Consider the following 23,036-nt stretch of genomic DNA (forward strand, 5'->3'; position numbering starts at 1 on the left):
GTGCACAGATAACTTAGTCTTGGTACTGACTTCCTTCTTGCAGAAGAGAGTAGATCATAGCTGAGCGCTCACTGCATTAGCTTTGCTACACCTCGCTTCCAGTTCCCTTCTTGCAGAAGAGAGTAGATCATAGCTGAGCGCTCACTGCATTAGCTTTGCTACACCTCGCTTCCAGTTCTTTCACTATGTTGCCATCCTGTGAGAATATGCATCCTAAGTACTTCAAACCATCCACCTGTTCTAACTTTGTTCCTCCTATTTGGCACTCAATCCGTTTATATTTCTTTCCCACTGACATTACTTTCGTTTTGGAGATGCTAATCTTCATACCATAGTCCTTACATTTCTGATCTAGCTCTGAAATATTACTTTGCAAACTTTCAATCGAATCTGCCATCACAACTAAGTCATCCGCATATGCAAGACTGCTTATTTTGTGTTCACATATCTTAATCTCAACCAGCCAGTCTATTGTTTTCAACATATGATCCATAAATATTATGAACAACAGTGGAGACAGGTTGCAGCCTTGTCTTACCCCTGAAACTACTCTGAACCATGAACTCCATTTACCGTCAACTCTAACTGCTGCCTGACTATCCATGTAAAGGCCTTTAATTGCTTGCAAAAGTTTGCCTCCTATTCCATAGTCTTGTAGAACAGACAATAACTTCCTCCTAGGAACCCGGTCATATGCCTTTTCTAGGTCTATAAAGCATAGATACAATTCCCTGTTCAGCTGATAACACTTCTCCATTATTTGCCGTAAGCTAAAGATCTGGTCCTGAAAACCTCTAAGAGGTCTAAACCAACACTGATTTTCATCCAATTGGTCCTCAAGTAATACTCGCACTTTCCTTTCAACAATACCTGAGAAGATTTTACCCACAACGCTGATTAAAGAGATACCTCTGTAGTTGTTACAATCTTTTCTGTTTCCATGTTTAAAGATTGGTGTGATTACTGCTTTTGTCCAGTCTGATGGAACCTGTCCCGACTCCCAGGCCATTTCAATTATCCTGTGTAGCCATTTAAGACCTGACATTCCACTGTATTTGATGAGTTCCGACTTAATTTCATCCACCCCAGCCGCTTTATTGCACTGCAATCTATTGACCATTGTCTCCACTTCCTCAAATGTGATCCTATTTCCATCATCATTCCTATGCCATTCTACCTCGAAAACTGAAACATTACTGATCGCATTTTCACCTACATTGAGCAACTCTTCAAAAGATTCCTTCCATCTGCCCAAGGCATCCACAGGATTCACCAGCAGTTTTCCTGACCTGTCCAAAATACTTGTCATTTCCTTCTTACCTCCCTTTCAAAGACTGCTAATTACACTCCAGAATGGTTTTCCAGCAGCTTGACCCATAGTCTCCAACCTGTTTCCGAAGTCTTCCCAAGATTTCTTCTTGGATGCTGCAATTATCTGTTTGGCTTTGTTTCTTTCTTCAACATAACTTTCTCTGTCTACCTGGGTTCTAGTATGTAGCCATTTTTGATACGCCTTCTTTTTGCTTTTACAGGCTGCCTTGACTGTATCATTCCACCAAGCTGTTTGCTTCATCCTACTTTTACACACTACTGTTCCAAGACATTCTTTAGCCGCTTCTAGTACTGTGTCCCTGTACCTTGTCCATTCCTTTTCCAATGACTGTAATTGACTACATTCAACTAACTGGTACCTTTCTGAGATCGCTGTTATGTACTTGTGCCTGATTTCCTTATCCTGAAGTTTCTCCACTCTTATCCTCCTACATATGGACCTGACCTCCTGCACTTTCGGCCTCACAATCCCAATTTCACTGCAGAATAAATAATGATCAGTGTCATCAAAGAATCCCCTGAATACACGTGTGTCCCTTACAGTTTTCCCGAATTCCTGATCTGTTATTATATAGTCAATGACAGATCTGGTTCCCCTGCCTTCCCAAGTATACCGGTGAATGCTCTTATGTTTAAAAAAGGAGTTTGTGATTACTAAGCCCGTACTGGCACAGAAATCCAAGAGTTGTTTCCCGTTCCTGTTGGCCTCCATACCCTCTCCAAATTTACCCATAACCTTTTCATACCCTTCTGTTCGATTTCCAATCCTGGCGTTAAAATCACCCATGAGCAGAACACTGTCCTTGTCCTTTACTCTAACAACTACATCACTAAGTGCCTCATAAAAACTATCCATCTTATCTTGATCTGTCCCTTCACAATGCGAATATACTGACACAATCCTAATTTTCTTGCTGGACACTGTCAAATCTATCCACATCAGTCGTTCGTTTACATACCTTATTGCAACTACGCTGGGTTCCATTTCTTTCCTGATGTAAAGCCCTACACCCCATTTTGCTATTCCTGCTTTGACTCCTGACAGGTAGACCTTGTATTCTCCCACTTCCTCTTCTTTCTCACCCCTTACCCGAATGTCACTAACAGCTAAAACGTCCAGCCCCATCTTACTTGCAGCCTCTGCCAGCTCTACCTTCTTCCCAGAGTAGCCCCCATTGATATTAATAGCTCCCCATCTCATTACCATTTGTTTGCCAAGTCGTATCTTAGGAGTCCCTGGTTTGTCAGTTAGAGGTGGGACTCCTTCACCTCCAAAGGTCCGAGGCATTTTGCTCTGATTGTTGCCAGCATCATATTTAAAGCACCAGGGAAGCAGGTTGCTAGCCTTACTTTCCCCGAGTCCCACTGGGTTTTACCCCTAACGGCTGAGGGACTAACCGGTGGATTTGGTAGTCTTTGCCGTATGAGCACAAAGGTGACCACGACTCAGAATATGTCAGAGATGCCCAGCCTTATTCCAAAGTAACTGGTATCCCGACTGTTGGGACCACTTACTTGGCCACTCATACGTTGCCCGTGGTTCATGAACTAGGACATGACTACAGGAACCCACACCATGAACCACATAGTTGTATGTTGATCAACAACATACAATAAATATAGTTGTATGTTGTTGATCAACATACAACTATATTTATTTTTCTTAGTTGTAGGTACGTATAACTATTGCAAAATGACCTTCGTCTATACACCGATATTTGTATTCATTCCTTAGGTGCACACTGTGAAAGAAAACAGCGCACCACGAAGTATTTAACCGAATGAGACGGAAACTGGTAGATGTGACACACATGTACAAACAAAAAATGGTGGCAATTTCAGAAAAAACTGGATGATTTATTCAAGAGACAGACGTTCACAAATTGAGCAAGCCAATAACGCATTGGTTCACCTCTGGCCGTTATGCAACTGTTATTCGGCTTGGCATTAATCGGGAGAGTTTTTTAATGTCCTGTTAAGGGATATCTTGCCGAAATCAGTCCGAGTGGCGCGTTACATCATCAAAACACCGAGCTGGTTCACGGACCCTGCTCATAATGCTCCAAACATTCTCAATTTGGTGGACATCCGGCCACGTTACTTGTCAAGGTTGGGTATGGCAAGCATGAAGAGAACCAATAGAAACTCTCGCCGTGTGCGGGCGGTCATTATCTTGCTGAAATGTAAGCTCAGGATGGCTTGCCATGAGGGGCAACAAAACGGGATGTAAAAGTTCGACGTACCGCTGTGCTGTATGACTGCTGCGGATGACAGCCGAAGGGGTTCTTCTATGTAGCGAAATGTCAGCCCAGACCATCACTCCTGCTTGTCAGGACAAATAACTGATGACTGTCACGTTGGTAGCCTACTACTACCGAGTAGCCTCAAGACATGTACTCACTGGTCATCAGGGCTCAGTTGTGACTGGGGTTCGTCACTGAAGATGGTTCAACTACAATCAATGAGATTTCAAGCCGAAGTCCTGTCTGGAGATACTCCAGACAGTGGTGGGCTACCAATCAGTGGAGGTTAGCCAGTCTCCACCATAGGCTTAGATTTCAGGAAATTTCAGAGCTTCTACTGGTTGCCTTCGTGGTTGCCAATCCCTACTGTGGACAGCTACGTCGACGGATCTCTCCCTAATCGAGAACGCTTGGAGCATTACGGGCAGGGCCCACAATCTATCACCTGCTAGAGACTGTGGTCATGTGCGTGAGACTTGTATTTCCTTGAGTGTGTGTGTGTGTGTGTGTGTGTGTGTGTTGTCTGTTTGGACAAAGGCCTTGTTGGCCGAAAGCTCACCTTCCCACAGTCTTTTTGTTGTGCCTGTGACTCAGCATCTTCGCTATATGGTGAGAAGCAAGTATCCTTTTCATAAAGCTGTTAAGGAAAAATCCTGTTAGGAAGTCACTACTCACCAGTCAGTCACAAGTAAAAATCACAAAATATCATCTTAGGCCAACAAACAAAACAGGAAGAAGAGAAATATGTAAACACTACTCCAAAATATACATAACCCACTGATAAAGAATGCTATGAATGATAGTTTTGTTACCTCACTTATAGCATTTTTGTTTGTATGTAACCAGAGTACAATCGGAAAATGACTTAGCTAAAGTTTGCAGTAGAAAAACAGATACTAGTGAAATGGGCAACATTTCCCCTCTGTGTACTGAAGTTAATTAAATTTTCAAATCTTTACTTAACACTTAGCACAGCTTCCCTCATTATAAAGATATTATCTCTTATTACCACTGCCTGATATATTTTCATTTTCTTCAATCAGCATCATAATTCTCCATAGTATAAATCATATTACCTCTCATTACCATGGCTTCATATACAGGGTTATTACAAATGACTGAAGCGATTTCACAGCTCTACAATAACTTTATTATTTGAGATATTTTCACAATGCTTTGCACACACATACAAAAACTCAAAAAGTATTTTTAAGCATTCACAAATGTTCGATATGTGCCCCTTTAGTGATCTGGCAGACATCAAGCCGATAATCAAGTTCCTCCCACACTCGGCGCAGCATGTCCCCATCAATGAGTTCGAAAGCATCGTTGACGCGAGCTCGCAGTTCTGGCACGTTTCTTGGTAGAGGTTTAAACACTGAATCTTTCACATAACCCCACAGAAAGATATCGCATGGGGTTAAGTTGGGAGAGTGTGGAGGCCATGACATGAATTGCTGATCATGATCTCCACCACTACCGATCCATCGGGTTTCCAATCTCCTGTTTAAGAAATGCCGAACATCATGATGGAAGTGCGGTGGAGCACCATCCTATTGAAAGATGCTTCTGCTTTAGCCTTTTCCGTAAGATTTTCCAAACCGTCGGCTGTGGTACGTTGCTTTATTCGTCGACTTCCGCGGGCTACGCGTGAAACTTTCCCGCACGCGTTCAACCGTTTCTTCGCTCACTGCAGGCCGACCCGTTGATTTCCCCTTACAGAGGCATCCGGAAGCTTTAAACTGCGCATACCATCGCCGAATGGAGTTAGCAGTTGGTGGATCTTTGTTGAACTTCGTCCTGAAGTGTCGTTCCACTGTTATGACTCACTAATGTGAGTGCATTTCAAGCACGACAAACGCTTTCTCGGCTCCTGTCGCCATTTTATCTCACTGCGCTCTCGAGCGCTCTGGCGGCAGAAACCTGAAGTGCGGCGTCAGCCAAACAAAACTTTATGAGTTTTTCTACGTATCTGTAGTGTGTCGTGACCATATGCCAATGAATGGAGCTACAGTGAATTTATGAAATCGCTTCAATCATTTGTAATAGCCCTGTATTTTAGTTTTCATTAATCCTAATTACATGTCACCTCATGATGTATCAGTGTCTCTCCTAAACCATCAACATTACAAACACAGCTAACAAACCTTATATCACCATTGCTTCTTATACCTTTAATTTCATACACATTTTGTCACTACAAAATAACATCTTTTCTCCGTTACCAAATTTTTCCTCTGTCTACGCCCCACAGCACCCCACATTATTCATCAACTTCTATGCATTCCATCATACCTCTTCAAAACCTATAGCATTACAAACACAAGTAGGAAACCTAAATACGTCTTATACTATCTCACCGAAAATTAAACTCCTCAGTCACACCAGCGAGAATGTAGAATGAACCTCATGCTATCTGTTCTATTTTCGGCTTTGGAGCTTAATATTTTCACATATCATTGCTTAACTAGATCCGTTATGTCCCTAAATTTCATTTTTATCAAATGTTGTTGGTTTAAGAGGAAAGGTTATATAAACTGAAAAGAATGTCATCATTCGCAGATGTATTTACATAAGTTCATTTTCTTATGTTAAAAGTAAATATCATGCCAGAAAAAATTCAATCTAAAAGAAAAATCTTATGTAATGCTCACATTTCAAGAAGGACGTAAAAGGTTTCTGTATACTCTTATTTTCTGTTTGTATCACTCATGCAAGTCCCAAAATTTTTATCAGTTGTTTCCTTTAGATGACTACTTATGACACCCTTCGGTGTAACACTCTTTAAAATACATCTTTCACATTAATTTTCTATGCCCTGACAAATACCTTAAACACACAAAAATACATTTCAGTACACAGTACATACTGTTACAAAATACCGTATGTTCTCTACATGACAGTGACATAAATGTGGCTGAAAATGCAACAGTAAAAGTTTCAGCGATGGACACAAGAATACAACTATGCATGAACATACGAAAGGAGAAATGTTCATCAATCTTCAGTGATTTATGTTAAGTCTTTTTAATTTTTTGTGAAAATTTCTGAACATGTTAAATTTTCTAACCGTGAGGAAACTCTTGTAACTGGAATTACCATTCTTTGGTGTACTCGAATACTTTTTGTTGCGCCATCTTGGCTATCCTTTATTTTACCTGTGAGAGCAATTTTGCTTTCAAGAATGTTTACATAAATGCCATAAATTTCATGTCTATCTACATTGTCTGCATGGGAGTGACCAAAATCATTACGATCGCTACCTCGCGTAAGTTTTCTTTAAGTTTATGAGATCTCATCACGTATCGAATTTGCTTCTCGTTTCTGTTGTTGGTTAAATTTCATTACCCATCCGAAACTTGGTATTCTCCTGCTTCCGAAAAGTGAACCGGCAAAGTACAGCCCCACTCCCTATCCGCGTTGGTTAAAAAAATGGCATTTCTGTAGTCAGTTAGCCAATTTTCTCCGAAATAGTACTCAGTTGTTCTTTTTCTATTTCCAACTGTAATTTCAGTGCTCCAGTCTGCTCATCTGTTTCGCGAATTGTGGTACCGACTTGCTTTTTATTTTCAGTTACTCGAGTAACCACAGCACTCGGCATCACATTTGTTATCTTGGCTAACAATCCTCTTTGTCCGGAAGCTGATTTGTTTCAATATTTGAAATCCTCTCACCTAACTTTTTATCTTTTTCTAACTGTATTTTATTCCCTTGGCGCTGTTCGTCATCAGCATTACAAAACCTGGTCACAATAATATCTATTCTTGGCTGGAGATCATCAGGAACCTCTTGCCCAGTTTGAAGTGACAACTTCTGTATGTATGATTTCATCTGTTCCTTTTCCACTTCCTGTTTCCTCTTGCTTTCCTCTGGCTACTTTTTTTTCTCTTCTTGTAATTTATCCTGTGTCCTAGTATTTTCTTCCTTCAGGCATAATTTCTTCTCTTTCTGTTTCTATTTCGCTTACCTATGCATTGCTGATAACAATTCTACAATATTGACTTTACCATAGTCGACACTATTCGCGACAAAAGTATATACGGCTACTGTTAACGTAAAATACATTGACGCAAAACCGTAGTCTACCATTGCTCCCTGGCCCTGATGTGAAATTTCCGTGTATTGTGGTGTCTCATTTCCTATTGACTTCTACTCTCAATCATTGGTTCCGTTTTTTTTTCAATCACGTTACTAATTTCTGATAAATGTTCGGCAGAATTAATTTCACCATGTGCTTTCTCTTTCTGAACCTCACTCATTTCTCTTTCATGATGACTACATCTAATATCGGTAGCCATACGGTTTTTCAGCGAGAAAAATGAAAGACAATAAAAAGTGTTCTATTACCTACAAAAAATGGAAATTTCAAACAGAATCTGCTCACAAAAAGATAAAATGTCCGTGTCAATGTATAACTAATAATGTTCTGCATATTTCATATAGAATGACCTCAGTCTGCACAATCACCTTTCATCAGATCACGAAAATAACACACAAATAATTCACTAAGAATAACACAAATCACGAAAATATAACCGATAAAGAAAAATATACGAAATTCTGAAACTAATAGTAGTTAGCAAAGCAGTACGTACCCTGGATGTTGTACCAAGTGGTTATTGTAACTTCAGTATCGGGATAGTACCTTCATCTGGCTACAGAAATCACAGAAAATTTCCAAAGTGTCCCGCGCTATTCAAATGATTTGCCAATGAAATAGAGCTGACATCACTTACATTAATACAGCAAATAAATTAAACCCTTAGAATTAGCCACCAGGATCGCCAGGCCTTAGAGGGTTAGATGTTCAATAATGAAGTTGGATGAAGTCTGAACGAAAGGTGAATACACGAAATGAACAATTTGGTCGCACCAAAGACGGTGCTGCGCCCGTTAGGAAAGGTGCAAAGGCATTCAGACGTACGCCACAACTTGTTGACCTAAGAGTGCACAAAGCACTAAAGTTGAGGGTGGCGTATTCGAACATTTATTGAAAAGTCTACAACAGCTGCAGTGTGACGTGTATGATAATGCTTAGATGTGAATGTGTTATAAATTCGGATTTTTCAGGCGCTACACTGTAAAACTCATGTTCTAGTGCTTGCTAAGCGCTATAAATATGTACGTGTGTAAAACGTACAATGTACATACTGCATAATACAGAAAATAAAGAATGATGTACATCAAACGTATTCTGTGTCTGAAATCATTCAGAGTAAGTCATAAGTGCACATAAAATTTTTACTTCGAGTCATAGTTCCTGTCGTATTGCTGATATTTATCATTCGTCCTCGGATACCCTATAAAGCCATGTGTGCCTCTTTGGAGCTGGTAAAATATGTCACCTTAAAGTTTTACTGCAATGCAGCCAAAATCTGTCCCCTTTAAAACTGCATACCATCTGTGGAGGCGAACAACACAAAAACTGGACATAACGTACTTGAAGTATGTAGCAGTAGTGTGCTCTGACAGTCACTGTTTTGCCTACTTTTCAATGGCACAAGGATTCTAGTTCTTGGTGTGTGTAGGGTATTTCCTGGGTTGCGGGTGGCTTTATGATGTTTGTTAGTGATTTCCACGCCATGGCTTCGGTCCAGTCATGCATGATACTGATATAGTGAACCGTAACATTTATTTATAAATTCTCTGTGGTCAAATTTTGTCCTGTCTTCTGAAGCTTCGGGAATAGTATGCCGTGGACACTCCCATCTTCAAAGCCAACAACAGCCACAATCACAGAGCTACATGCATATATGCCTGGTTTGACGAACACTTCGGCATGTCGACTGGGCTGCTAGATCACGTGTCCCTAATCCCATGGAAACACCTGGGACTCTTTGGAAGAACAGATCATCAGTAACAATCTGCTTCCCCAAAATTCTGTGTCAGTACAGCGTCTAATCATTAATCAGTGGTTTCAGCTATATGTGAAATACTTGAAGTATGTTGTTTACACATCCATCCTCCCAGGTGCCACCGGTCTCATGCCAAACCCCTGCGCCAGCCATGCTGGGGCACAGACAAGACCAGATGGCATTCCAGCCGTGGCTGAAACACCTGCAGGGTCTCGCCTGCTACTGTCCAGTGCCCATCTGATATGATTTCGTTTCCCTGTTCCACTACCGACTCCTTTCAGCTGTCATTGGACGCTGATCATTGTGTAGCGTTTGTGGAAGATTGGTGGGGAGGGCTGCATTGGGCTGTTCTGTAGTAGGGGGCACACACTACCACTGCATGAAAGCAACACCACCGTTGGTACCAAATGTCATGTGTGACAAAACTTCAACTGTGCAATGAATCACTAATTCACAGCAACATGTCTATTCTTGAGTACTGAGTCCATTGTACTCATGTTGAAAGAATGTGGTTTAGGGCATCGCACCCATTTCGGTGACATCACTATAAGTTTACGATGTTAAAGAAGAAACCAACAACCGTATTTCTTCCTGAACTATAGATTAGTATTAATCACCTATGTTCTCGGCGCCAATGTTATTTTACAGAGCTATTTTCAAATGCATCTACTACAGTCATGCTAGATACTTTGACAGACATTGCGATGTATCCAGTACTATACCTATTATTTACTCACAAAGCTCGCACCTTTTGAAACGTCCCCTTAGAACAAATTATACAAGACTGTGCTTAAACTGACACACAATAATTTTAGCGCAACGCAATCTGACTATCAAAAATCCCTACAAAAGAATGGCCCAGACAAACATTAAACTATACCTTTCACAAATCACTTACCTCACAAAAATCTTCGTTACACGAACTACTGCAATACAGCGAGCGCCACTATTGCCAGCTAAATAAAAGATTCAAACTACAGAAGGCACTAACTACTGATAGGCATAGTTAGCAATTGAAAGATGATAATAGAGAACAAACAATGTATTTACCTTAACAGTCATAATATATATAGTAGTTCATAATATCCAGTATTACAAATTATCAAAACTCCGCCATCTCTCTCCCCACATCCACCACTGCTGGCGGCTCACCTCCAACTGCGCAACGCTACGCGCTGTTCACACCCAGCTGCCGCTGCCCAAGACTACAATGGCAGACAACAATGCAAACTAGCCACAGACTGCACACAGCACAGCCAGTGATTTTCATAAGAGCGCTACGTAACGTTGCCAATAAGAAAACATAAACAGCCAAACAGCCTACTTACACTTTCTTGCACCTTCGACATGCTTTTGAGAATTGTTAATGTTTGTCATTTCTGTGCAGAGACTGTCGATCGTGACCGCTCGACATTCACTGTTGTCCTCCCGCATGTCTCTCCTTTCTGCCCCTTTGCGACAATCCCCACAATCCGACCGCCCCACTGACGTCCCTTGTCTGAACCTGCACGTCACACTCTGACCACGTGGACACCGCGCAAAAGGCCACAGTAGTAAAACATCCCTTTCTTACGTGATAAACTTACGATCGCAATACATTTCAGCACTATTAATTCTGTCATAGTAATGTTTTAAGCAAAAAAAAAATTAAATCACAGGGAGAACTTTACGATTCGAAAAACTAATAAAATGTGAGTTCAACGGAAGTTGATGTCTGATGTTCCCAAAGTTACTGTCGCCTAACATAAGCAAACATTGTGAATAGCAGTTCGACATCAGGAAGGGACTTTAGTGTAAGAGTTGAATCCGATAATACGAATAACAGTATTAAGTCGAGCATACAGTTTTTGTCTTATATTTTACTATAGAAATCTTGTAACACCCTGTACAAAGTACGTAATATGTGTTTACACTTATGTAATGTAAACGTGCACTTACAATAGGCTACTTCGGTTTATTTTAATTAGTGGACGACCCACGAGTGTAATGAGTGAGACTTCATTCAGTGCGTTGGTATTACGCGTTGTTAATCGTCCAGAAGCTCGATCATTAGGAGGCAAACTGGCAGTTGTAGGAAACAGCGAGGTTAACGAGCAATTGTGCGGTCGGCTGCTTTGCATGCAGGCGCTCGCCTCGCAGCCACGTCACTTTGCGTACTTACGTAAGCGCGATGCCATCTGCAAAGTGCCGCGATCGTATCTGCACGCGCTCTCCTAACGGCAGCCTCAGGGATCTCCTGGCAGCTGTTTCCGGGGGAAACGTTTTGTTACCTGGACGGAGCGCGCTTTACTCTCGCGTGGCTTACTTCACAAGAAATGCTGGCTTTTCACGATTTCAGGTCTACGAGTTTCTCTCATTCGGAAAAGCTTAATCCCTGACGAAAAGTGTACGCAAACGCTACAAGACTTTATTGGTCATAATCATAAACATAGCTCGTAGAGAATGAGATTTTCACTCTGCAGCGGAGTGTGCGCTGATGTGGAACTTCTGGGCAGATTAAAACTGTGTGGCGTACCGAGATTCGATCTCGGGATCTTTGGAAGGTAGGAGACGAGGTACAGGCAGAAGTAAAGCTGTGAGGACGGGGCGTGAGTCGTTCTTGGGTAGCTCAGTTGGTAGAGCACTTGCCCGCGAAAGGGAAAGGTCCCGAGTTCGAGTCTCGGTCCGGCACAAAGTTTTAATGTGCCAGGAAGTTTCGTAACTCGTAGAGATTTTTAGAATAAATTTCTTTTATTTTACGTCTATGGTTACAAACTTGTAGGTCTTCAGACTACCGGTTTGGGCCAGCAGTTTTGCAGCATGTCTCTACAGAGAGTCAGAGATGTAATTCATTGCTAGTAAGCGATACGCACGCCTTGTTTGTTAGCGGTTACGTGTTTTAGTACCAAACTGTCAAAGAACTGACTGTTTATGGAGACGAGCTGCAAAACCAACTGACATAGAAGGTAACGTGAGGAAAGATCTTCAGACGGTCGTTGCTGACCGTAACCGGTAGTCTGAGGATCTACAAATTTGTGACAATAGACGTGAAGCAGCAGAAATTTAGTCCACACTTTCGGGTCACTGTTCCGTTCGCGACCGTGTCGCATCTTGTGAAATTACTGCCAGGTCGTAGAGATTTCACATACGGTTTTCTAAACGTGAAGAAACATTAAAGGTACTCAAACGATTTATGATTGACTGCAATATCGTGCACCAAACCTACATCTACGTCCATACTCCACAAACTACTATGCGGTGCATAACGGAGGGTACCTTGTACCACTGCCGGTAATCCCCTTTCCTGATCCACTTGCAAATGGAGAGAGAGAGAGAGACAAAGAGAGATAGAGAGAGTGAGAGAGAGAGAGAGAGAGAGAGAAACGATGGTCTATACGCCTCCGCACGATCTCCAGTTTCACTTTTCTAGATGGTCCTTACGCGAAATCTACTTCGGCGGCAGTAGAACTGTTCTGCTGTCAGCCGCAAATGCCGGTTCTCTAAATCATATCAATAGTGTTCCTCGAGAAGAACGTCGTGCTCTCTCCAGGGAACCCCCATTTAAGTTCACCAAGTGTCTCTGTAACACTCGTGTGTCGATTTACCCCACCGGTAACTAATCTAGCAGCCCACCTCTGAACTGCTTCGATGTTTTCCTTAGACCCGACCTGTTGGTGATCCCAGACACGCGAGCAGTACTCAATAATGGTTCTCACTCGAGTTCTGTTCCAAGAATTCTGCCAACAAAGGGAAGTCGATCTTTCTCCTATCCTACTACCGGCCTTACGAGCGCTTTGCATTTCATATCGCTCTGCAACTTACGCCCAGGTACTTAACTGACGTGACTATGTCAAGCATCATAGTGCTAATACAGAATTCGAAAAATTACAGGATTGTTTTAGCTATTCATCTGCATTAACTTATTTTTGTCTCCATTCAGAGCAAGCTCCCATTCTTCACGCCAAATAGAAATTCTGTCTAAGGTGGCCTGTATCCTCCGGCAATCGCTCAGAAAGGGCACATTCCCGTATGCCACAGCTTCATCAGGAGACTGTCGCTCACACTAACTGATAATTTATGTTTAACCAAAACGAAAGCGTTCCGTATCACACTCCCCTGGGTCATGCCTGACGATATCCTTTTCCCTGATGAACACTTACAGTCCAGGACATCGTACTCGCTTTTATTACTTAAACAGTCTCCAAGCCACTCACGTATCCAAGAACCTATTACATATGCTCGGTCCTTCGTAAGGTGTCTGCAGTGGTGCAGTGGTCTGCTTTCCGGAAATCTGGGAATTTGAATCCGTCTGTTGCCCTTCATCCATGGTTCGCAGCATACGGTACCGTGTGAGAAAAAGTCAACTGAGTTTCACACAAGCGATGCTTTCTAATTCCGTGCTGATTTTTGGACAAATTATTTGTCCCAACGAAATTTATTGTACTCGAATTCAGAAATACCCAAGAATTCTGCAGTAAACCAACGCTAAAAGGTATTGGTGTGTAATTTTGTGGGCCAGTTCTTTTACCCTTCTTATACGCAGGAACATCTATGCGTTTTCCCAGTCGCTTGGGAATTTGCGCTGAACGAGAGGTTCGCGATAAAGTATGAAGCCAATATCGTCCAGTACTCTGTGTGAAACCGAATCGGCGTTCCATCCTACCAGATGAATTACTTAATTACAACTGTTTCAATTAGTTATTAACGCTAGAGATGCCTTTTTCTACGTTGAGTGCTGTTGTCTTTACTGTCTTTCTCACCGGTGTTAATTGTCTGTTTATAATCTATCATAGCGAATAAAAGAAAAATTCTTGGTTTTACAATGTTTTATGTAAATAATTTTTAATTCCGACAAGTGGATATTTGCTGAAAGGTTATTGCCGTTGTGTTGTCTTTTCTTTCAGTACGGTTTCAGCTACTTAAAACGTAAGGCTTGTGGTTATATTTTTTTTTAATTTCGGAAAATTAATTGTGGGCCTTCAGCCTTGGAACCTCGTTCTTAAAAGTACCTTTCAAGCTTAAACATTGCGGCCTTCTGCCTTTGAAAGGTTATGGTAATTTATTTTAAAATCTTGAAAATTTTACAATGAGCCTTCAGCCGTTTATGTTTCAACTTGTTTATGTTTGTCTATCCACCCTTGTCTTGAGGCTTTCAGCGCATATATATATATATATATATATATATATATATATATATATATTAATTACTTTATTTGTAATTGTTTGTAATTGTAGCTGCCTGTTTCCAGTCACTTGAAATTTACCTTGTTGATTTTTAAGATTTCTTGTTTGGAGGCCTTCAGCCGTGAAAACTCGTACTTATAAAAGTTCGGCTATGTGCCGCTTTGGTTGTAAAGTGAAGGGTCGTTTTGCAACATCAACAACAGTCTCGATACAGAAGACGAAGATTACCTGGATAAGCGTCTTACAGTACCACTGTCTGAAACATCCAAGGTGATTGAAGATATTAATTCGTGTAATATTTTTGCATCTCTAATAATCAATCTTTCTATATCGTAATAAATTACCATCAATCAATCAATTACAATTTCTTAGGTTGAAGATCACCAAAAACTCACTGTTTATGCAGGTGATTCCATACCCCTGCTACATTTCCTGCAGCTTCGATTACCCAAGAACCTTCACCTGGACCTTCTAGTACTCAAGAAACATGGCATAGGCCACCAACAGTGGAACGGGGACAAGCAAGCTGTGCATATAAGTACAGGGCTATCACAAATGATTGAAGCGATTTCATAAATTCACTGTGGCTCCATTCATTGACATATGGTCACGACACACTACGGACACGTAGAAAAACTCATAAAGTTTTGTTCGGCTGAAGCCGCACTTCAGGTTTCTGCCTCCAGAGCGCTCGAGAGCGCAGTGAGACAAAATGGCGAAAGGAGCCGAGAAAGCGTATGTCGTGCTTGAAATGCACTCACATCAGTCAGTCATAACAGTGCAACGACACTTCAGGACGGAGTTCCACCAACTGCTAACTCCATTCGGCGATGGTATGCGCAGTTTAAAGCTTCTGGATGCCTCTGTAAGGGGAAATCAACGGGTCGGCCTGCAGTGTGCGAAGTAACGGTTGAACGCGTGCGGGCAAGTTTCACGCATAGCCCGCGGAAGTCGATGAATAAAGCAAGCAGGGAGCTAAACGTACCACAGGATGGTGCTCCACCGCACATCCATCATGATGTTCGGCATTTCTTAAACAGGAGATTGGATGGATCGGTCGTGGTGGAGATCATGATCAGCAATTCATGTCATGACCTCCACGCTCTCCCGACTTAACCCCATGCGATTTCTTTCTGTGGGGTTATGTGAAAGATTCAGTGTTTAAACCTCCTCTACCAAGAAACGTGCCAGAACTGCGAGCTCGCATCAACGATGCTTTCGAACTCATTGATGAGGACATGCTGCGGCGAGTGTGGGAGGAACTTGATTATCGGCTTGATGTCTGCCGAATCACTAAAGGGGCACATATCGAACATTTGTGAATGCCTAAAAAAACTTTTTGAGTTTTTGTATGTGCGTGCAAAGCATTGTGAAAATATCTCAAATAATAAAGTTATTGTAGAGCTGTGAAATCGCTTCAATCATTTGTAATAACCCTGTATAGGTATTTCTTCATACATTGATCTTTCACTATATAACTTATCTATCTGTTACATTCACACCCCATCACTAAATGCTTTTTTGTTTTCGATATAATCTACTCGATGTGATAACCGATCTCTGAGTTCAAAATGCCTTCATTCCATGACACATATATGCTAATACGTACACATTTTATTTTCATTTTTCTATTCAGTCTCAGTAACCTAATATGTTGTGAATTTGGTAATGCATTCATCACATTCATCGCCAGTCATTCAAAATAACCTCTTTTATGCGTAATACATCGAAAGTACAGCAACGATGAAGATAGCGTAGTGTAAACCGTCATGTGGCTACAGGGTCCAGAAGGTATTTTTCGTTCTTCTCTCCTTGCTTCCTGCACCCTTACGAGAAAAGAGAATATTTCGAAGGTCTCTTGTAGGAAATTTGATGCCGCGTGTGGTGTAGAGGTATTCGATGACAACAAGTGTATTAATCGAGTTGTAGTGGGTGGGAGTTGGCGTTTTTAACCTTTTCGCAGAAGCGCCGAAAAGTTACTGCTTTAGAGCGCGCTCTAGCGCGGATACCGCTCGTCGGAAAATCAGTCTTGACTGGAGCATTTTGTAGGACATTTTATCTCCTTTAATTGACCATCGCGGAATTTTCCGGATATAAGGGAAAAACCAAAAAGAGCAGATATATTATGGGTTTCTCTTCGTTTGTCGTTATCCAGCCAAAGTCCTGCATCGCAACAAACATCAAATTGGGATTCAGCACCCCTGAAACGATGTAGAACCGTCGAGCAACAAACTTCCGCAATTATGGTACGAGAAAACTACTATTTGACTGGCCTATGTAATGAACAACACATGTACACCTGCCTAATATTCCATAGGGCCCCCACGAGCAGGCAGAAGTGCCGCTACACGACGAGGCATGGACTCGTCTAATGTCTGAAGTAGTGCTGGAGGGAATTGACAAGATGAATCCTCAGGGCTGTTCATAAATCCGTAAGAGTACGCGGGGCTGGAGATCTCTTCTGAACCGCACGTTGCAAGGCGAGCCAGATGTGCTAAATAACGTTCACGTCCTGGGAGTTTGGTGGCCCGTGGAAGCGTTTAAACTAAGAAGAGTGTTTCTGGAGCCACTCTATAGCAATTCTGGACATGTTGGGTGTCGCATTGTCCTGCATTAATTTCCGTATCACTCCAACTGCACATTCCCTACACCATTATTCTGCTGACATGCAGGGTCCATGGGTTCACGACGTTGCCTCGACACCCGTACACGCCCATCCGCTCGATACAATTTGAAACCAGATTCGTCCGACTAGACTACATGTTTCCAACAGTCCAATGTAGGAGGTGACGGGCTCAGGCGAGGCGTAAAGCTTTGTTTCGTACAGTCATCAAGGGTACACAAGTGGGCCTTCGTTGAAGCGTTAGCACGATGACTCTTGTTGATGGCCCAGCATTGGAATCAGGAGCAATTTGCGGAAGGGATGGTCCCGTTCTTGCAGGATCTTTTTCCTTCCGCAGCGATGTCGGAGATATGATGTTTTGACGGATTCCTGATATTCACGGTACTCTTGGTCGTACGTGAAAATCCCAACTTCATCGCTATCTCGGAGAGTCTACGTCCCATTGCTCATGGGCCGATTATAACACGACGTTCAAACTCTTTTAAATCTCCATAACCTGTCATTGTAGGAGCAGTAACAGATCTAACAACTGTGACAGACACTTGTCTTATATAGCCGTTGGCGACCACAGCGCCAAATTCTGTCTGTATTTGAATATGCATGCCCATGCCAGTTTCTTTAGCGTTTCGGTATATTTGAGCTTCATGCATCTCATTGTTTAAGACATCGTATCTCCTAAACTATGTGTCTTACCGTGAATTTTGCAGATGCATTTAGCAGCGAGTTCGGATACTGTCAGCGAAATTTATTGCGAATGGAGTAACGCAGGAGTAATAAATTTAAACGTCATGCACGATGCGGCAGTTTTCCCACACATCCCCTTTTTCATGACGTCATATCTCCAGGACTCTCATAGGTAGCTCGTTCTTGCCAATACAGCCATTATTGGCTAACACTAAGAAATATGTGTATCAAGTTTGGTTGAAATCGGTCCAGCGGTTTAGAAGACATGGAACACACACACACAAACTGACACACATACACAAAAACACATACACATCCAGTTTTGTAATATTTATGAATTCCTCATGTCACACGGTTACTGTACTCTCCTCGTTTCTTCTCTTCTTGAGTGTAAAGAGCTGGAAAGTGGTTCACTGCGACTTTAGTTATTTATTACCGTTTGGTGCCATCGTCCCATCACTTTCCCTAATGTCTGTCATGTTTTTACTTTTTACTACGTTGGTGTACAGGGTGTTTAAAAATGACCGGTATATTTGAAACGGCAATAAAAACTAAACGAGCAGCGATAGAAATACACCGTTTGTTGCAATATGCTTGGGACAACAGTACATTTTCAGGCAGACAAACTTTCGAAATTACAGTAGTTACAATTTTCAACAACAGATGGCGCTGCGGTCTGGGAAACTCTATAGTACGATATTTTCCACATATCCACCATGCGTAGCAATAATATGGCGTAGTCTCTGAATGAAATTACCCGAAACCTTTGACAACGTGTCTGGCGGAATGGCTTCACATGCAGATGAGATGTACTGCTTCAGCTGTTCAATTGTTTCTGGATTCTGGCGGTACACCTGGTCTTTCAAGTGTCCCCACAGAAAGAAGTCACAGGGGTTCATGTCTGGCGAATAGGGAGGCCAATCCACGCCGCCTCCTGTATGTTTCGGATAGCCCAAAGCAATCACACGATCATCGAAATATTCATTCAGGAAATTAAAGACGTCGGCCGTGCGAAGTGGCCGGGCACCATTTTGCATAAACCACGAGGTGTTCGCAGTGTCGTCTAAGGCAGTTTGTACCGCCACAAATTCACGAAGAATGTCCAGATAGCGTGATGCAGTAATCGTTTCGGATCTGAAAAATGGGCCAATGATTCCTTTGGAAGAAATGGCGGCCCAGGCCAGTACTTTTTGAGGATGCAGGGACGATGGGACTGCAACATGGGGCTTTTAGGTTCCCCATATGCGCCAGTTCTGTTTATTGACGAAGCCGTCCAGGTAAATATAAGCTTCGTCAGTAAACCAAATGCTGCCCACATGCATATCGCCGTCATCAATCCTGTGCACTATATCGTTAGCGAATGTCTCTCGTGCAGCAATGGTAGCGGCGCTGAGGGGTTGCCACGTTTGAATTTTGTATGGATAGAGGTGTAAACTCTGGCGCATGAGACGATACGTGGACGTTGGCGTCATTTGGACCGCAGCTGCAACACGGCGAACGGAAACCCGAGGCCGCTGTCGGATCACCTGCTGCACTAGCTGCGCGTTGCCCTCTGTGGTTGCCGTACACGGTCGCCCTACCTTTCCAGCACGTTCATCCGTCACGTTTCCAGTCCGTCGAAATTTTACAAAGAGGTCCTTTATTGTATCGCTTTTCGGTCCTTTGGTTACATTAAACCTCCGTTGAAAACTTCGTCTTGTTGCAACAACACTGTGTTCTTGTCGGTGGAATTCCAACACCAGAAAAATCCTCTGTTCTAAGGAATAAACCATGTTGTCTACAGCACACTTGTATGTTGTGAACAGCACACGCTTACAGCAGAAAGACGACGTACAGAATGGCGCACCCACAGACTGCGTTGTCTTCTATATCTTTCACATCACTTGCAGCGCCATCTGTTGTTGAAAATTGTAACTACTGTAATTTCGAAAGTTTGTCCGCCTGAAAATGTACTGTTGTCCCACGCATATTGCAACAAACGGTGTATTTCTATCGCTGCTCGTTTAGTTTTTATTGCCGTTTCAAATATAGCGGTCATTTTTGAAACACCCTGTATGTTCGTCCTGCGTTAACAAGTTCATTACCTATGCGCCATACGATACCACTGCAACAACTACGTGACTTTGGCAGGTGACGGAGGAGACTGTGGCTGCCGCTCGCAGCGCCGCCCTGGTGGAGTGCCCTGGTGACGACGGAGAGGCAGTCGAGTGCGACCCGCTGGTGGAGCCGTGCCTGTTCGACGTGGAGGCGGACCCCTGCGAGCGGCGGAACCTGTACAGGGGGCCGGACGGCCGCTTCGGTCCCCGCTTCGAGGAGGTGCTGGACCTCTACAGGCGGACGGCCCGGCAGCCGCTGAACGTCGACGCCGACGATAATGCGGACCCTGCGCGCTGGAACAACACGTGGACCACCTGGGGGGACTTCGTCCACTGAGCGACCATATCGCCTGGGTCCCCTTCAGCTCTGTTGGGGTTCATGTGTGGCTGTGCTGTTGGACGCACGCCCATTTTTCTCTGGGCTATTTTTGTGCATTTTGGTTACAGCTTTGCTTTTTTAATAGAACATCTAAATAAGACATTCATCTCTTGCACATGATTTTGTACCCACTGTAGTACTGTCTCTTGAACTACAACGTCTTCAATACCTCGGAAATCACCGTCTTGGAAACTAGTTCTAAGCCCCCCATCTGAATTCCTGTCTTGACCCCTCCTTTGAACCTCTGCGTTCAACTCCTCTCTTGCTTGTACTCAACTCCTCTCTTGCTTGTACTATCTCTTGAAACATCCCTTGAACACTGACACGAATCTCAATATGGATATCCTCCTGAATACTGTTGAGGCCCTGTGTCAAAATCATGTTACATACCCAAAAGTTGAAGCAATGTCTTGAACTCCTCTATTGTGTCCTGTCTTGCACGTTCTCTTATGCAGTCTCTTGTATACTGTCATGAACCTATCTCTTGAAGACAATCTTGAACTTCCTCACGAACCTTCTTATGGAAGAACCTTCTTGAAGTTCCTGTTGATTACACTAAAATGGTACCACATTATTTATTACTGTGTTTAGAATATAGCTTTACTTAGTTTTACTTCCAATTACAGATATTCTGTGAGCCTAGCATGGGGATATTTTCACCGTCATAGTGTTCAATTTTACACTCAAGCACCAAAACCCTCCTGTACACTGTCTTGAAACGCTCTCTTGAAACCAATCTTGAAGCCCCTCGCGAATCTCGCTATGGACCTCCTCTTGAAGTTCTTGTTGAATACACTATAATGGTATCTCATTATTTATTTGTGTGTTTAGAACACAACCTTCCTTGTTTTACTGCCAATTACAGATATTCTGTGAGCCTGACGTGGAGCTATTTTGAGATTCATGGTGTTCTATTTCACACTCCAGCACCCACAAATGGGATTATAATTCTGTCCTTTGAGAATAAAATCATCAGTTTTTCAATAGCCATATAATTGTCAAAGAATAGCTGCCATTTCTGAAGACTGTACATCAAAATTCATTGTCACATCGGTAATAATGGGAAACAGGTTTTAGAATAGTTGATGTGATGAGCATAACATTGGACATAAGTTTTCCATCAAGAGTATTAATTTCCAGCTTTCGTGATCCAAACTAAAAAATAACTATCTTTATCTTCTGTCACTTTAACAAACGTGCAGGCAAAATCTGTGCGCCTCGCAGATCAGTTGCCTTCATGTGCAATAATAATATTATCCAGACCTAAAAATCCTCTTTGTGAACCGCACTGCGGGACGTGTAGTTTACCAATTGGGCAGGCAAAATCTATGCTCCTTGTAAATCAGGCATCCTCTCATACTCGAGTAGTTTTATCTGTTTCTACAAACCTCCATTGTGAACCGCACTTCGAAACCTGTTGAGGTATTTCGCAGTGGCCACACTGTTAAGAACTCTCAGATTTTCCTTTGGTAAAATAAAATCATAGTTGTCGAGAAAAAACCTTCTACTCTGTGAAGAAACAGACCTACGCCACTCTCCCTCCCCCCCCCCCCCCTCCAATTTGGAGTCTTGACAGAGTGCATGTATACCAATTCGTGTGGTACAGCATCAGTGGGTAGTGCTTTTAAATGAATACATTATATATTGATTTGACTATTATTTAAAGTTGTGTCTATGTGTAACTTATACCTCAGCTAATATAGAGCTCTGTGTATTTATATTCAATAAAACTTTAAACAAACAAACGTTGTATATCTCAAGCACTGAATCGAATAACACATGTTCATACACTTACAAGATCAAGGTGGATATACCATCCAAAACAACAAATGAATACTTTGCCAAATTGATGTTTCAGTCACCCACTAACATGCACTCGGGCAAGGATATTCAGCAAACATAAACAAACACAGGTCGCTTCAAGAAGTAAGAGACGACGTGACAGGGACGAGAAGAAAGCTCAGTTCATTTGTGTACAGATGCTTAGAGAATTCAGCAAAGAGCGTTTAGGACACTTGTTGGGCCTGGGGAAGTGTGACCGGAACCGTTATGTAAAAGGGAATAAGAATGTAAAGTCGGAAGTTAAACATAGCCTTAATAACTAAATTTAGAGCACATGGTTGGCTAAAGTGTACAATCAGTTAAAATAGTAAAATTGAAATTGCTCTATAGTCCCTTACACATATGGATATTTATTGTTTTTTTTTTGTTTTAAGATCCATAAAATGAACAGCACTATTTAAAAGCGGCAGGGAACTTAAGCCAAGTGGGAGCCAACGATCAAATGTTACACCACAATACAAGAAGATACCTCCAACAAGATAATGGAAAATGACAATTCGCAGCTGGGCGCACTAACCACTGCAGAATAGAATCAAATCGGCAGTAATATCGGCGAAGGTATTTTTACGTTTTGGTGAATGGGAGACATGCCCACACAGTGTCTTCTCTATCAGAAGAAAGCATTCCATTCACTGTTACATACAGGTACATGTAATTAAGTGAAAATGCAAAGAAAGGGCGGACACGAGTCCGTTGCTTATGCATCGCAAACCGAAATTAATTAAATTAATCACAGCCTCGAGATGAACTAAGCAATGCCAATACCTTTATCCTCGCTACCAGAGGGCCAAGCGACCTCTACGCCCTTACAGAGGAGCA

The 23,036-nt window shown here is 42.3% G+C and overlaps 1 protein-coding gene across 1 annotated transcript in view; it reads left to right on the plus strand.

Moving 5' to 3' along the window:
* Positions 1 to 20,373, plus strand: part of LOC126176647 (arylsulfatase B-like) — a 437,026-nt gene extending 416,653 nt beyond the window's left edge. Inside the window, exon 10 of the mRNA XM_049923804.1 lies at positions 20,031 to 20,373. Coding sequence (XP_049779761.1) covers positions 20,031 to 20,333 — 303 coding nt within the window. The 3' untranslated portion in view covers positions 20,334 to 20,373. The remainder of the gene's footprint in view (positions 1 to 20,030) is intronic.
* Positions 20,374 to 23,036: the final 2,663 nt, after the last annotated feature.

The sequence above is a fragment of the Schistocerca cancellata genome, chromosome 3 (assembly GCF_023864275.1).
Source record: "Schistocerca cancellata isolate TAMUIC-IGC-003103 chromosome 3, iqSchCanc2.1, whole genome shotgun sequence".
Taxonomy (NCBI): Eukaryota; Metazoa; Arthropoda; class Insecta; order Orthoptera; family Acrididae; genus Schistocerca; species Schistocerca cancellata.